This window comes from Ostrinia furnacalis, unplaced genomic scaffold (assembly GCF_004193835.3).
Source record: "Ostrinia furnacalis isolate ACB-3 unplaced genomic scaffold, ASM419383v2 OfSCF3022, whole genome shotgun sequence".
In the NCBI taxonomy this organism is placed as follows: Eukaryota; Metazoa; Arthropoda; class Insecta; order Lepidoptera; family Crambidae; genus Ostrinia; species Ostrinia furnacalis.
In genome coordinates, this window is record NW_021133261.1 from 690768 (window position 1) to 707744 (window position 16977).

Genomic DNA, 16977 nt, shown 5'->3' on the forward strand with positions numbered 1-16977 from the left:
GCCTGTCTCGTCTCCCTCTGTCGCCTCTCGTCTCCCCTTGTCGCCTGTCTCGTCTCCCCTTGTCGCCTGTCTCGTCTCCCTCTGTCGCCTCTCGTCTCCCCTTGTCGCCTGTCTCGTCTCCCCTTGTCGCCTGTCTCGTCTCCCTCTGTCGCCTCTCGTCTCCCCTTGTCGCCTGTCTCGTCTCCCCTTGTCGCCTGTCTCGTCTCCCTCTGTCGCCTCTCGTCTCCCCTTGTCGCCTGTCTCGTCTCCCCTTGTCGCCTGTCTCGTCTCCCTCTGTCGCCTCTCGTCTCCCCTTGTCGCCTGTCTCGTCTCCCCTTGTCGCCTGTCTCGTCTCCCTCTGTCGCCTCTCGTCTCCCCTTGTCGCCTGTCTCGTCTCCCCTTGTCGCCTGTCTCGTCTCCCTCTGTCGCCTCTCGTCTCCCCTTGTCGCCTGTCTCGTCTCCCCTTGTCGCCTGTCTCGTCTCCCTCTGTCGCCTCTCGTCTCCCCTTGTCGCCTGTCTCGTCTCCCCTTGTCGCCTGTCTCGTCTCCCTCTGTCGCCTCTCGTCTCCCCTTGTCGCCTGTCTCGTCTCCCCTTGTCGCCTGTCTCGTCTCCCTCTGTCGCCTCTCGTCTCCCCTTGTCGCCTGTCTCGTCTCCCCTTGTCGCCTGTCTCGTCTCCCTCTGTCGCCTCTCGTCTCCCCTTGTCGCCTGTCTCGTCTCCCCTTGTCGCCTGTCTCGTCTCCCTCTGTCGCCTCTCGTCTCCCCTTGTCGCCTGTCTCGTCTCCCCTTGTCGCCTGTCTCGTCTCCCTCTGTCGCCTCTCGTCTCCCCTTGTCGCCTGTCTCGTCTCCCCTTGTCGCCTGTCTCGTCTCCCTCTGTCGCCTCTCGTCTCCCCTTGTCGCCTGTCTCGTCTCCCCTTGTCGCCTGTCTCGTCTCCCTCTGTCGCCTCTCGTCTCCCCTTGTCGCCTGTCTCGTCTCCCCTTGTCGCCTGTCTCGTCTCCCTCTGTCGCCTCTCGTCTCCCCTTGTCGCCTGTCTCGTCTCCCCTTGTCGCCTGTCTCGTCTCCCTCTGTCGCCTCTCGTCTCCCCTTGTCGCCTGTCTCGTCTCCCCTTGTCGCCTGTCTCGTCTCCCTCTGTCGCCTCTCGTCTCCCCTTGTCGCCTGTCTCGTCTCCCCTTGTCGCCTGTCTCGTCTCCCTCTGTCGCCTCTCGTCTCCCCTTGTCGCCTGTCTCGTCTCCCCTTGTCGCCTGTCTCGTCTCCCTCTGTCGCCTCTCGTCTCCCCTTGTCGCCTGTCTCGTCTCCCCCTGTCGCCTGTCTCATCTCCCCCTGTCGCCTGTCGTCTCCCTTTGTCGCCTGTCTTGTCTCCCGCTGTCGCCTGTCTGGTCTCCCTCTGTCGCCTCTCGTCTCCCCTTGTCGCCTCTTGTCTCCCCTTGTCGCCTATCTCGTCTCCCCCTGTCGCCTGTCTCGTCTCCCCCTGTCACTTTTCCCCTCCCCTTGTCGCCTCCCCCTCCCCTTGTAGTCTCTCTCCCCTTCCCCTGTCGTCTATTTGTCTTCCCCCGGTTCAAATACCACTGAGTGTTCTATTACTTTAATTTGATTTATTTATAATAAACATTATTTTTCAGGTCTCTCCGATTCGCGGTGCTCCTACCAGTATCAATGTGTTTCATGAGCACCATACTGACCATCCTGATACTTTTCCACATCTACACTTAATGGTTAGAACATTGCACTCTATTGACTGCTAAGTAGGGTCCATATTACATTGTCTCTGCACGTCACTTCACAGATAAGCCACTCTTTCGAAAATTAGGTCTTGTTATGAATTAATAGGCCGATCCCAATATTGTGTTTCTTTTGCTATTACAATTTGGCTAAAAATCTTTTTCAAATCGCTTAGTATGTGAGATTGTGAGCACCTGTGCATTTTAATTCAATCAAGAATATGCCAGTCTAATCACAGAATCATTTATTTACATGACTTGAAATACATAAGGATAGTTATTAACTTACAAAATTGTCGCAATAGGTACTCTTATGTATTTATTTAAGTATGTCAATATTTTACAACATTATTATCATAGAAAAACTTTACAATCCAGTTATTATGGCGTACATTTTTCCACCACTCATACATGAGATCGGTTTATGAATACTCATTTTCAAACATCCAATAAAACACTAGAGCGGGATAGCACGATACGCCTTCGCTAATGTTAAAAAGAGAACGAGTTATGGCCAAATCTGTTTAGTACTTACATCACTTACGCCCGTATTCACAAACGATGCTTACTTAATTAAAGCAGAAAATCGAACGCATTGTGTTGAACAGAGCTCTGTGATTGGTTCGTGTGTCACCCCGTGCGTCCACGCGCACTGTGTGATCTGATAGTAATGTTTGTGAACGGGCGTCATTAGACAATACATTTTGAACTTATCGACTGTTAAATGAATTTACTACCTTACAAGCGTTTTCCAATCCCTTTATACGACAATGTAATATAGATCTTTTAATATGAGCTAATTTCAACTTCTAGACTAAGATTTATTTAAGTTCTAGTGGTGGTTTTAGGAAGATATTGTGTACGTCATTGGATATGCAATTTTAAAATAGGCACATGTCATACGATGTACTCTATTAAAAAACAATAGGTGAATGAATTAATGAATGAACGAACGAAGCATTTTTGGTACGATACAACTATAAAATAAAGCTAAAACACTTTATCGTTCACGTTCTTTGGTGACATGTTTCTTTTTACAAGTTGCATATTCTTTTGCATTGAGTAGTTAACACTAATAATGAATTCGCATGCTTTTTAAGATCTAAAGCCCGGTCTGTGAGCACGTAGAATTTTGTCCAATGACCTCAAGCTACCCATCCTTATCGCTCGCGAGTAATTATGTTGCTGTCGCGCTCGCACACTCACTGCGGGCGCCCGTCGCACAGTCGCGACAGCAATATAATTACGCGTGAGTGATAAGGATGGGTAGCTTGGGGTCATTGGACAAAATTCTACGTGCTCGCAGACCAGACTATATCAAGATATGCGTCTTGCATAATCAGCGATATGAAACGACTTCACAGACTAGATAGATTTTGAATTGTATTCCACTATACGAGGGCGGCACTGAAAATTTCGGGAATCAAGGAAGTGAAACAACATTACTATTTAAAAATGTATTTATTGCTTTTTAAAGTATTCTCCGCGAAATTTGACACATTTTTCCATACACGAAACCAATCATTGAAGCAACCATTGCATTCGGAAGTTTGGGTCTCCAAAATGGCCGTTTTGTAGGCTTCCACAGCTTCTTCAGGTGATGAAAATCTCTGACCACGCAATTTATTCTTTATTTTAGGGAAAGTATAGAAATCATTAGGGCTTAGGTCGGGGCTGTACGGCGGATGGACTAATAATTCTATGTTTTCTTGCTCTAAAAACTCTTTTGTTCAGTGCGCGGTGTGAGAACTCGCATTGTCGTGATGGAGGATGATGCGGCGGTTGCAGTTCTCTTTACGGAGTTCAGAAACGACCTGTGGCAAACAAATGCTAGCATACTAATCTGCATTAACCGTTCTTTGTCCCCCAAGAGGAATAGTCGCAACATGGCCGGTTTTGGAGACAAACGTGGCCACCATTTTTTTTGCAACACTCCGTGAACGAACAATTTTTGTTGGCTTTAATTCATTTTCGAACACCCAAACTCGTGACTGGTTTTTTGTTTCGGGTTCGTACGCGTATATCCATGATTCGTCACCTGATACGATGTTGTATACAGCATTTGAGGATCCTGCATGTAATCTCCCGAGAGTTCTGACGCACCAAGTAACGCGAGCCGCTTTTTGCTCTTCGCAGAGCGAATGCGGTATCCATCGGGAAAACAACTTTTTTACACCTAGTTGTTCATGCAAGATTATTTGTATTTGGCTCATGCCAATGTCTAAAGTTGCCTGAATTTCGCGGTATATCACATGTCGATCTTCTTCAATCAGCTTACGCACAGCATCAACGTTTTCTTAGGTGACTGCAGTTTTTGGACGACCTTGACGGGGATCATCACTGAGCTTGACACGTCCACGTTGAAATTCAGGAAACCAGCGATAAATTGTGGTTTTGGATGGGGCTTCATTACCAAATGCAGAAATCATCCGGTCAACACACTGTTTTTGTGTTAAACCACTCCGAAAGTCATAATAAATCATCGCTCTTGAATTTTCTCGAGTCAATTCCATTTTCTCAACGACTAAACAAGTTTGACTAGACCTTGTGATACGACCGAGAATCTTTTTTTAAATAAATAAATGATATACGATTTTTAAAACCCTGGAGTTTGCAATTAAATAGATTTTAATATGACTGGAACAGTGGAAATATTCCATTCCCGATACTTTTAGTGCAGCCCTCGTAATAAGCCAACTCTGCGTAACGGGATAAGGTGAGGCAGAAGATTGCATTCCACCATAATTTAAGAATTTTTATCGTTGGAGCAATTTCCACTCATGCTTAGACTTTGCTAGAAGGTCCACAACTAAATAAACTTCAAAGCTTCCACCAATGACGATGAACATTTTTGAAATGTTTAATTTGTGTCTGATTTTCATGGCTAAAATTGTGCTTAAAAATATATCTTAAAATATTGGTGTCAACTACTCAATTGTATACTTTGATCAATGGTAAATAATAATATTTCCTATTTTTTATTATTGACCGAAGTAGATAGTGTCGCAATTTATTTTCAATCTGTGATTTATTTGTTCCTCTTGATAGATAACCTTTTTAATTAAAATAGATATCTCTTAGTTGAAGCATCAGTTTGTAACGTAGTTAGGTATTCTCACTGTAATTAAAATTGAATCTTCACCCCCTAAACTTAAAGACTATTATTTGATACTTCGTACGATATAGTTCTTGCATTTTTAAACGTCCACAACGTTTCTCTACTATTTTAAATAACATAGAAAACATGTTTGTATGGTAGTTTGTATGATATGACGTGAGCCAAGTAAAATTATATGTCAAGTGCATGACTCAGTCAGTGCCTGAGGTATGACAGCGGCACAGGAGGGTGTTTTTGTAACGTCAAACGTCAGCGAGACTTCAGGTCTTTAGATTTATACAGGGTGTCCCAGAATGGGTGAATTAAACTGATAGGGGAGGTAGTTCTACTAATGTACTATCCCTAAAAAATATGAAAATAAAAATAAAGCGCATAAAAGGACAAAAACATTTTTTTTCAAGTGAAAATAAATCAGCTTTGTCTAAGTATCTGGCTATAATTGCTGCGTTTGGAGTTTATTTGCACTTTTTTCTTACTCATATTAATTGTACATGATCGCTTCGTTTATCTGTAAACAAACTTTTGAAAATAATAACTAATTTCAAGTTTAGAGCACACTATTTAAAAAAAAATCCGAATTCAAAAATTGTTTTTCATATTTTTTAGGGATAGTACATTAGAAAACTACCTCTCCTATCAGTTTGATTCACCCATTCTGGGACACCCTGTATGCTGTCACGTCATAAATGTCAATGTCATCTCTCCCGTGCCGCTCCCATACCTCAGGCACTGATTGAGTTAAATGCATCTGACATTTTATTATTGTTTTGACAGCTGTCAAACTGGCTGAGTATATACTTAGAAAGGAAGTGCATAGTTTTAAAATGTAAGAACTGCACCTAACTAATTGAACTCCTCATTAATAATAATATTATGTATTAGGAATGCTCATTTGTCCACAAAATGCGCTTTATTTAAAACTAAACCTTGTTACAATGACATTAAGATCGTTAATGAAGCGTTTGCGTTGGGGATTGAAACAATGTGCCTCTATTGTTGTAACAAGATGTGAAAAGTCCCAAGATTTGCTATTTCATAGTCATTTTTTCCAAAAAGATTGTCAATTTAAAAAAAAAACTGAAAACGCATTCAATTAAAAAATGGACATATTTGGTAGCAAACTTGGGTAAATGCGAGCTAAAATGCGCTCTATGCCAACCCGCGATGGTAGGTTTTAGCTTGGTGCTTGTATTAGTGTTGTAAGGTAATTAAGGGTCATTTGGTATTAATTTCGTGATGTAAGTGCGATTTCATTAGTTTTAAGTATAAATTAATTCTGGATTAAAATCACTACACTCGTTAACCTGGTGGATTGAAGTGTTTCAATCCATCAGGGGGCGTAGTGTGAGTTTACGTCAAACGCATTCAATGTCGACTGCGTAAAAAAGTGACATTAAATGTATGGCGGATTGTACAGCGCCCCTAGCGGAAACTTCCAAGAACTAAAAAGCGCTCTCTAGTGACGACGATTGATGTAAACTCACGAAGCCCTCAGGTTAAATAGGGAAAAAATCTATGTTTAAAATAAAGCTCTGCGTTGTATAATATGAAATATCTTATTTATATTTATTGGCATATTATAAGTCTTATCTGAGTCAGTGCCTGAGGTGTTTTTGTCACACGTCAGCGAGACTTTTTTTTATTATTTAGTGGCAACCAAACCTCTCTGGGAGGTTTATTTCTGCCAATGTCGAGTGAAAAATTGACATAACAATAGAACGTGGGTGTTTCAGTTCTATTGATTTTTCATGGATTCCGTGGAGTTAAGTATGCCCGTAAGCAGGTTTCAAGACGCCACCGGGTCCAAAGCGGGTTGTTCAGACGATAACCCACTCGACACTCGATGCGCGCTCAAATTCGAATTGTTTCAATGATTTTTTATAATTTATCACTTCACTGCACTTTAGAACACAAAATAACACCAAATTTGTACACTAAAGTCCATTAAATAATAAATTGAAACCATTAAACAGATCGACCATGCTTCCCGTTCAGCTACCCTCCACGGAATCCCATCAGCGAGAACGCTTGCCTCTCTAACTGACGTAACTGACATTTTGCAAAATTTTTAGGCGATTAGACATATCGATTCGTCTTGCAAAATTGATTAAGATGGCGTAGATAACTCAGTTTCGAAAAAAAATTCAGATACGTCAGTTAGAGAGGCAAGCGACGATAATCGGTTAACCACATAAGCGTTATACGTTATTACTTGTTGCTTTTACTGTGGGTTGTCGAATTTTAATACGAGTAATGAATGAAAGGAAATGTATATTAACCTAATTTTTTGCGCATTATTGTGAGTTTCCTCTTCTAATGAACTGCTACAGTTAATCCAATGGATTGAACATTTTTATCAATTTTTTAGGGTAAGGTAGGGGTTCAAAAGGAAAAAACGGAACCCTTATAAGATCATTTTGTTTTATTTTGGGTCATTCTCTCTGCTGTTATTATAGTAGTAAGGTTCTAGCCTTTAGTAGTAGAAGGAAATGAAACGTCAATAGTTACAGTAAATAACTGATTTGTGGGATCGTGGGTAGTTAATGAAAGAAAAGTTAGTTTTGATGGATTATATTAGAGGGTGCGTAATTTTAATTAGTTTTAGGGTTTTATCTTTTATTAATTTGAAGGATATATTTTTTTATTTAATATATTTATATTGCATGATATCTCAATATTATAATAATTATGCAAATTGAATTACTTATTCAAATATTAGCTTGAAGTGAAATTGATCAATCGATCTGAAACATACATTATTTTGGTTGTTTTCAGTGATTGAAATTTGAGAATATAATATTTATAATTATATTACTTTATATTTATTGAATTATATTCGAGGTTCAAATATCCAAAGAATCAGTTTTAGTCTTAAAATACATTTTAATCATACTATTTTTGTACGCGACTTGTAAAAGTAATAATTGCTATTTATTTAATTAATGCCTTTTATAGGCATACGAGTATGTAGGGGTTAAATTACCTGCTCTAAATTACATTTTATGTTATTGTAAGGTATATTTCTGTAAACCATATTATTTATTGTTAATCTTTGTAATCAATTAATTTGTAAGTTTGTAATCAATCACAACTAATTTGTATTCTTAAAAATGCGTTTATCTTGGTTGTAACGCTGCTTATTTTATATTGGACTAATGTATTTTATTTAAAATCAATAGTCCAGAAAGTATGCTGTAAGTACTTAGTATTATGGCTTGAAAAAGAAATGTAGTCTGTGATAGGTTTATATCGGAGCTGTGATGCGTATGGTCAAACCACGCCCACTTTGGGTACAATCGGCAAAATATTTATCTACAATCTTTTATTTTAACGAAGAAAAAACTGTTTCTTTTTTAATTTAGCTATTTGACACTTACTTTGTTTTGTTCCAGAAGTGAAATAATGTTATTTTTATTATACTACATACTTGGTTCCATATTTCGATCTTATTCTTTCAAACTTGAGTAATATTGACGTATAATTTACCGTTATTTCATTTACAAATGGTTTTTATTTTGTCGACTGTACCTACTTAAGTCTTGGGTTGTTATCGAGATTGTTAGCGGGTACGTAATTTTATATTTTGCATGAAGATTGTTGGATTTTACTGTCAAGTTTTGACATAATTTTAAGCTGTAAAACAGTTTTTTAGCTGATGCTGTTTTTTTACTTTTGTGGCCTTATAAAAAATGTACTTTATTTCTGGCGCGTAATTGAGTCAGTCCTGAAGTGTGGTACGCTAGGGTGTATTTGTGACGTCAAATATCAGCAAGACTTCAGATGTGCTTCAGACTTATTATGCTCTGTGACGTCACCATTCCCGTACCGCTCTCATACTCCAGGCACTGACTTAAAGGTTACTCCAAAATGCTGTTTACTTAGTTTCGGATCTACCTGTCACTGTCGCTCATACTGGCATCTTGCTTTGCGTAAGAGGGATGGTGACATTCGAAACTTCGGACAAGGTTTTTCGGAGTAACCCCGCTGTAGTTTGATGGCTCTTTGATTCAACTACACACCTGTCCATAGTGGTTAGCGGAGCGTGTGATATGTATGTGTGATTAAGTCACTTCGAAATACCTACTTGATTCTTTCTTGCACAAACCTTTGCTTCACTATATTTTAATTTATAATAATTTCTTATTTTTCTTTGCTGAATATAAACGTCTAAATTCGATATATCTTTCTTATTTTTAAAATATTTGTAACTTCTAGTAAAATATAAGTAAGATTATGTTGCACTATTCAACCATTGTTTTGTAAAAGTACAGTCAGCTACATGAATAAGTTAGTTACATTTTGTAATATGATGGACTGTTTTTGTAAATTCTTGCACGCGTTTCTATCTATTATTATATTATTTCACGATAGGAAAAACCGAATAAGCGAGGTCCTAGTGATTACTTCAATTTTATTCTAATTTAAAGTATTGACTAAAGAAAAATAAAAATAAGCTTTGATAATGAAAACTTCACAATTGCATCATCTAGTGATATCGTTTACACTTTTATGTGTAATTAAGAACTAGGTCTTCAATCATGATTACATAGAAATTGGAAATTCGCATCTGCAACAGTAGTGATAAGATTTAAATTCGCGTTGAAAATGACTAGACCCGTATTATAAAATGTCGCTCATAAACTCAACACTCAAGAATAGATTGTAATTTGTGAGTTTGCCCGTTTTCACCATCAATCCCTAATTTTTAAGTGACCCTTAAGGTACACCAGGAATTTTGTTTTCATAGGGGTCACTTAAAAATTAGGGATTGATGGTCAAAATGGGCATCAAGATTCGTTTTATTATACGAACTTAAATATTTCTATTGAGTCATGATTGAAAAGTATAGACGACAGCACGTCAAACTAAACATGGTCTTATGTGATTGTAATAAAGGCTATTTCACAACAATATTTAAAGTGTAACGTGCTATCGAATGTACATTAATTAGCTAAACGATTCTCCTAAGAATTTGAAGTACAAATATCATCATTATTGTCTTCACTACACCTAACAGAGTTAATTTAAAATTATTTGTCTGTCTCTATCTTCGCATAATGGAAATCTGTATTTTCTTATTATATTTTAAAATGGATTAATATAATGATCTCACTCGAGCACTCATCCAAAAGCAGGGTCACAATAAAATAACATTTGCTTCAATTACTAGTGTTATTAAAGGAGGAGGTTTCAGTACGTTCAAAGTAGGTAGATGTCACGTTCATAGCGAAACGCATTGCACTCCTGAAGTAATTTTCATAGCAATCTTTCACCGAGTAATAACGTTCAGTAGCGCCAACTGGTGAGCATTAAGCGCAAATACGAGAGCCATAAGCTCTAAACCTCTCTATTCGGTTTAAAATTATTTATAAATAAAACAGTTATTAAATTAAATACTATAAATAAGACCGGAAAGTAAAGAAAGAAACTTGATATTTCTATGAACTTATTACCTCTATTTATGTATTTATAAGTACATAAAGTTTTTCAGGAGTCGATGCGGTCAAAATCTTGCACTTAGTATCGGGTAACTACCCTCATAGTTGTAGTTCTGAACGTACTGAAACCTACTCTGTAAGCGAATAGATCTTTTAGCTTAGGCATTCTAGTGATCCTAGTGCATAATTAAAATAATTGTAATTTGCCAATCTTCACTGTCAGTATGACGATCTGCCATTTTTTACGTACCCATAGATTTTAATAAATGTATTAAATGTATGTGTAATGATATCCGTTTTATTTATAGACAAACCTAACGTCTTCCTAACACAACTACTGCAGCTATCAAAAGTAGTTAGTAGCTAGTAAAATATTCCTATTATTTAAAAGTTTATTTGCCAAAATAAAATAATACAATAATAATATTTAAAGATAACTACTTAATTATTTACTTTAATGAAGTATGTAGGTACTATCGCCAACAGTGTTAACTGCCCATTGAAAGTCATGTCATCTCGTTCTATCGCAAAGAATCGCCATTTGATTAGAGTGAGAGCAAAAACGGAAATGGATAGTTAACAGTGTGGGCGTGTGTACATACCTATTCTTTTGATTTGGCTAGTATTTTTTTATACGTAACTTATTTAAACTGCATCTCAAAAATATAGGTAGGTATGTTAATCAAAGATTCGAAGAGATGATGGTAAAGATATTTATTCCATTTACATAACTGCATTCTGTTATTGAAAGATTTTACAGTAATTACTTAACATTAACTTAAAATTAGGTATTTTGTCAAATGTTGTCAACACTTGGCTTTTAAAAATCTATTTTTATTGCTAATTAAAACAAGTTCACATTATCAGAAAAGTAACATCTTTTTACTGGGTTATTAGTGTTTTTAGTGTCTATGAAGTAAAACTGGTCAATTTGATCACCTGGGTGATCAAAGTAGACTTCAGGCGACATTTTGGTGTCCTTTGATCACCCATTGATAAGATCACCTAGGTGATCAAAGTGGACTATTTATCACAACACTAGGTGATCAAAGGACACCAGTGTCACTTGGAGTCCACTAGAATATACCAAATATAGAAAAGACCAAAACTGTCAGTAAACTTGCCCAAATTAACACTTATCTTCTAGCTTAAAATTACAATGGATGTCCTAACAGTTTGATTTCACTTTTGACTTCATCATACAAGTCCTTGTATTCTTCGTGCTCTTTTACGAGAACCATGATGCAACCACGCATGGTTCCCATGGCGGCTCCGATGTCCTTCCGGCTTGGAGTGTAGCAGTATGGAACGTCTTTCTCTTCACACACACCGGGCAGGTGGCACATTATTTCTATGGGTGAGATGTCGCCAGCAAAGAAGACGATCCTGAAAAAGAAAATAACAATAATAAGATGGTGTTACCAAACCAAGAGATGAGAGGATGATCTTTGTCTTGCAGTCACACTGGGACCATATTGGACAAAGGTTGCAGCAGAAAGAATTGAAAGAAAAATAATTTAAATAGAAGAATGATGATTAATGATTGTACATCTTGCTGATATATTGTTTACATACAAGAAATTGTAAACAATTATACTTTAGACATTTTTATAGGGTTTTTATTTGAATTTGAGAACAATATAGCTCACACATAAACCTATGCAGTTACAACAATAGATAAATACAGTGCTATAACCTCAAAATGTTGAAACAAAAAATAAAGTTATTTACCCTTTCTCTCCTAGCCTGAGCTGTTTCTGTACGATTTTTAATCCGTTTCTGATGTAGTTCTTGTGGCCGCTTGATTTTTTGATTAGTTTGTAGATCTTTTTGCTAAGTTTCTTCGGCGCCATAGGCTTGGCGATCACACTGCAGTGGCCGACTTTGTCTTCGTAGTTTTGAGGCTCGCTTTTGATGGAGACATCGCCTTGCTCATCCTGGTCTACAGGCTCTTGTTTCACTTTACCCATTTCAATTTATTTGTTGTATTATTTATTTCCCACGTGTGAACACCAACCAAAGCAACAACCGCAGCGTGCGCGTGCGTGCGTGATTTCAAATTGACACATGTCAAAAATTGACGTTTACCGTTCAGGAACAAAAAAAAAAACAATACTTAAGGTAATAAAATAACGTTAATGTTATTTAAATATGAAAAATCTTTTGATGAACACTAAATCACCGATAATCACGAATGTGATGTATCGCGTAATGAAAGTTGAGGTAAACACACTGATGTAATATTTGACTAAAGAAAACAAATCAATAAAGACCAAGACCATGGATTTAACTATTTTCCTTTGAAAACTCAACCAGTTTTGCTTTGTGAACATGTGAAGCAACAAAGATTCAAAGAATGGTGATATTATTGATTGTTGGCTTATAACAAAATAATTATATTTAATACCGGTAATTTTTATTTCTGAACGAATTTAATTTCATTGCACTTTATTTTAGAAAAAATAACTAATGCAGTGTTGCCAGAAGGTTACTTTTGTAACCTTTTTGGTTACTTTTGAACTGCTGTGGTTACTTTTAGGTTACACTAATGAAAAGGTTACTTTTAGGTGATTTTTCAGAAATTGTAGAATTAACTTTACAGGTTATTCAGTAAAAAATATTAATAGTGACAATTTAAAAATTATGTCATAAAGTGCATTTAAACTTGAATTTTATTTATTATTTGTTAAGAAAAATTAGTTTTAGCGAATGTTTTTCGATAATAAAACGCAAATCCATGAAACGTTTTTATACGACTGGTCACTTTTCGTATTTAGATGATCCCCCCCGTATAAAGGTTACTTTTTGTTCAAAAAGGTTACTTTTTTTTATATTTCTGGTAATTTCTGACTAGACCCGACTGGCAACACTGAACTAATGTCAATCCGTTGCCATGGAAACAGAGTCATGTCAACAATTTGATTCGATAAAATCACGCTAATCGAAAAGAAATAATTCAATTATGCAGCTAGATTTAGCGTATTAAAACAGAAATTATCTTCAAGTGTAATCACACCTCCAACTATAGCGAAAATGGTATGTTATCCCTTTATTTTTGTCACTGAAAACCATATTCTTCCGTGTAACTTTGGTGACCGTAAATCTTGAATTTTTCAGGGCTTACTTAGTATTTTGAAGAAGCTGCGCTCTAGCCCGGATAAGGAACTTCGTTTGCTTCTCCTCGGGCTAGATAATGCCGGTAAAACTACGCTCTTGAAGCAGCTGGCATCAGAAGACGTTAGCCATGTGACTCCGACAGCAGGTTTCAACATAAAATCTGTTCTGTCCAGTGGATTCAAGCTGAATGTGTGGGATATCGGCGGGCAGAGAAAGATTAGGCCGTACTGGAGGAATTACTTTGAAAATACTGATATTTTGGTACGAAAAAATACCTAAAATTAAGTACTTTTTTAAATCTCTTAGTATCACTCATATAATATGAGTTTTTAATTAGTCTTATTTTATTTACATAACATTCTTTCCTCATACAGCTCCTAGAATACCAATATACACATTAAGTCATTAGACGTTAAATTAGTAATTGTATAAAAGTGCCAAATAAATATGCACATTTTTACTTTGTTTCAGATCTACGTAGTGGATTGTTCTGACCACCAGCGTTTGGAAGAGACTAGCACGGAGCTAGCAGAACTTCTCCAAGATGACAAGCTACGTGCGGTCCCGTTGTTGGTGTACGCCAATAAACAAGACTTGTCTTCAGGTAACTTAACTTTATAAATAAATAAATAAAATAAAACATTGATTGATACATAAATTGCCAATATTTTTGCCTAGTTAGGTAATAAGATTTTAAAGATTACAACAAGTCAGTTAGACACACATAGTCACCCAGTACAAAAAGAAGACCTATCGAGTAGTTTATTCAGAATAATTAATTTGATAGAACAGCATGACATTTTAACCCCCAATGCAGGGGAACTAAATTTGTAACTGCACTGCGGGATGAAAAACTTTGGAAACCCCTGCCCCAATGCAAAGAAAAAGAAATAAGTGTAACTGCTATGTGCCTATCTATCCAAAACCCACTCTGTACTTCTAGGAATCTACCAATTATTAAAATGTATAATTATTTAATAAAATAGATTTCGTAGAGTGGACATGGTGACCTGTAATACAGATTTTCTTAAAATCTACAATAGGCACCAGCTCTCACAATGCTGGTCTAATAGTTAAACTGATATATTTTTATTATACGAAATGTTTTTCCTAATCTGTTGTGAGAGAAATAAATAAATAAATTATTATATTATTACTTGCGCTCTACTGGGAGGATTATTATCTGAGTTGAAAGTTTTGTACATGCCTTTTGTGTAGTGCAAAATGTTTAAATGTGGTTTCATCAACACATTGTTTTATTTCAGCTTTGCCTGCGAGCGAGGTGGCTCAGCATCTTGGCCTTCACCTGATCAGAGATCGGACTTGGCAGATACAGGCATGTGTCGCCACTGATGGTACTGGTGTGAAGGTACTTTAATCAAATCATCAGTTTTTCAGGCTTGTTAGTTTCTAGTCATCATCATCATCATCATCATCTCAGCCATAGGACGTCCACGAACATTGGCCTCCCCCAATGCTTTCCATGTTACCTGGTTGGTAGCGGCCTGCGTCCAGCGCTTTCCTGCTACCTTTATGATGTCATCGGTCCACCTTGTTGGTGGACGTCCCACGCTGCGTTTTCCGGTACGCGGCCTCCACTCCAGAACCTTGCTGCCCCATCGGCCGTCAGTTCTGCGTACTATATGCCCTGCCCATTACCACTTCAGCTTGCTAATCCGTCGGGCTATGTCAGCGACTTTAGTTCGTTTACGGATCTCCTCATTTCTGATTCGGTCTCGTAAAGAAACACCGAGCATAGCCCTCTCCATAGCACGCTGTGCAACTTTGAGCTTCTGTATAAGGCCTATAGTGAGAGGCCACGTTTCCGAACCATAAGTCATCACTGGTAACACAGTTTCTAGTGCGTAGATATAATTTAGATTAAAGAAGCACAACTGGACAACTCTATTGTTACTAAGCATTCAAAACTATAGCAACAGAGGAAATCTTTAAACAGCAAATCTCAAGTTTGCCAGAATTGGTTAACTTGGTTTTAGCTGAATAAAAATACCTATCAATCAGTATTTTTTCTCCATTTTAAGTATTCTAAGGAATTATTTTCTTTTGCATTTGGTGGTAGGAACACTTGCTATCTAAGAAAACTAAAAAAATAATTAATTATGAGAGAAAGTTATGAAAGATAAATAACAGATTTGCAATCGATTATTTACAATAGCATTTGTGACTTATTAAGTTTTTCTTTTACAGGAAGGAATGGAGTGGGTATGCAAGAACATTCCTGTTAAAAAGTAACTTTACGAAGTATTAATACAACCCGATTGAGCTAACTGCGCAACTCACTGGAATGAGGTCCTACTTACCAGTACACCTACCCGCGTTCGCCCCGTCCGTACCAGAGCGTCAATGTGACGTCACGGGTGTTAGGTGCGCAGTTAACTTGCCGGATTGTTAAAGTCCCTCCAAAAAATCATGTATTTAAATCTATTACCTCATAGTTAATGTTGACGCTTCAATGTGCTTCAATTTGATCAAAATCCCAACTTAATATTATAAATGCGAAAGTAACTCTGTCTGTCTGTCTGTCTGTCTGTCTGTCTGTCTGTCTGTTACGCTTTCCCGCTTAAACCTCGCAACCGATTTTGATGAAATTTGGCATAGAGATAGTTTGAGTCCCGGGAAAGAACATAGGATAGTTTTTATCCCGGTTTTTGAAACAGGGACGCGCGCGATAAAGTTTTTCTGTGACAGACAAAATCCCACGCGGGCGAAGCCGCGGGCGGAAAGCTAGTATAGGTATATTTTTAAATGGTAAGTATACCTACTTATATAATTTTAATATACTATTAATTGTTTGAACAAATGCAATGATTATACTTGTTCTATTTAAAACTTATATCTTGCACTAAATCATCATTAAGGTTTCCAATAATCCATGATGTTACAATCTTATCTTTCTTATCTTTAATTATATTATTTAGTAGGTATTTAGACCAGGTGTAAATATCTAAAACGTGCAGTATTTTGATAACGAAATGATATAATAAATCCGTCCATTTGCTTTGTTGATGTCTCAAATATTATTATTACAAAAATAATGTAGTATGATAGTGGTTATAAAAATTATTATACCTTTAAATATTAATAAATGAGACGATTTACTGAATGTAATTAGCTAGTCATTATAAAATTGACCAAAAATTAATTAATAATTATGTTCTTATTATTAGTTTTAGTAATTTAGGTGCGTTTATTATTATTATTTGTGGACTTATATTAGTTAATATTGTTTAGTTTTAGTTGTTTGGTTGTCAGTTACATCCAATGATAAAAATAAAACTATAATAATAATGTCAAGTCTTTTATTTAATAATTAAATTATACACTTATTACAGTAATTATATGATAGGACGGATTTTTAATAAATATTTACATAGGTTCACAACCAAATAATTTTATGGAGGAAGAATAATCATTTAATTGAAAAATGAAAGAATGTTATTATTCCATTATGTTTGAGACATTTTTGATGATAATATAAAAAGCACTTAAGTAAGCGAGTAAAATAGAAGTTAGACATTGTTTTAGTTGAAAAAGTATTAGTTAAGTATTTATGGGTAAAGTCTAACACCAATTGAACCAAATTAAATT

The 16977-nt window shown here is 36.9% G+C and overlaps 2 protein-coding genes across 3 annotated transcripts; one reads left to right on the plus strand and one right to left on the minus strand.

Moving 5' to 3' along the window:
- Window positions 1-10950: 10950 nt before the first annotated feature.
- On the minus strand, window positions 10951-12319 carry NHP2 (NHP2 ribonucleoprotein). Its single transcript, XM_028310542.1, has 2 exons — window positions 11983-12319; window positions 10951-11637 (listed from the first exon to the last, which is right to left on the minus strand). Exons 1-2 carry the CDS (start codon window positions 12219-12221, stop codon window positions 11406-11408), a joined length of 471 nt encoding a protein of 156 aa, XP_028166343.1. The 5' UTR covers window positions 12222-12319; the 3' UTR covers window positions 10951-11405.
- Window positions 12320-13149: 830 nt separating this feature from the next.
- Window positions 13150-16506, plus strand: LOC114357056 (ADP-ribosylation factor-like protein 3). Of its 2 annotated transcripts, XR_003656274.1 has the most exons (6): window positions 13150-13287; window positions 13369-13629; window positions 13840-13972; window positions 14634-14737; window positions 15577-15863; window positions 16118-16506. XR_003656274.1 is itself a non-coding variant. In XM_028310497.1 (5 exons), the coding sequence occupies exons 1-5, from the start codon at window positions 13285-13287 to the stop codon at window positions 15619-15621; spliced, it is 546 nt and encodes a 181-aa protein (XP_028166298.1). In that variant the 5' UTR covers window positions 13150-13284; the 3' UTR covers window positions 15622-15877. The 2 variants fall into 2 exon arrangements, 1 of the variants encoding a protein (XP_028166298.1); XM_028310497.1 differs by lacking the exon at window positions 16118-16506 and having other exon boundaries at window positions 15577-15877.
- The last annotated feature ends 471 nt before the right edge of the window (window positions 16507-16977 follow it).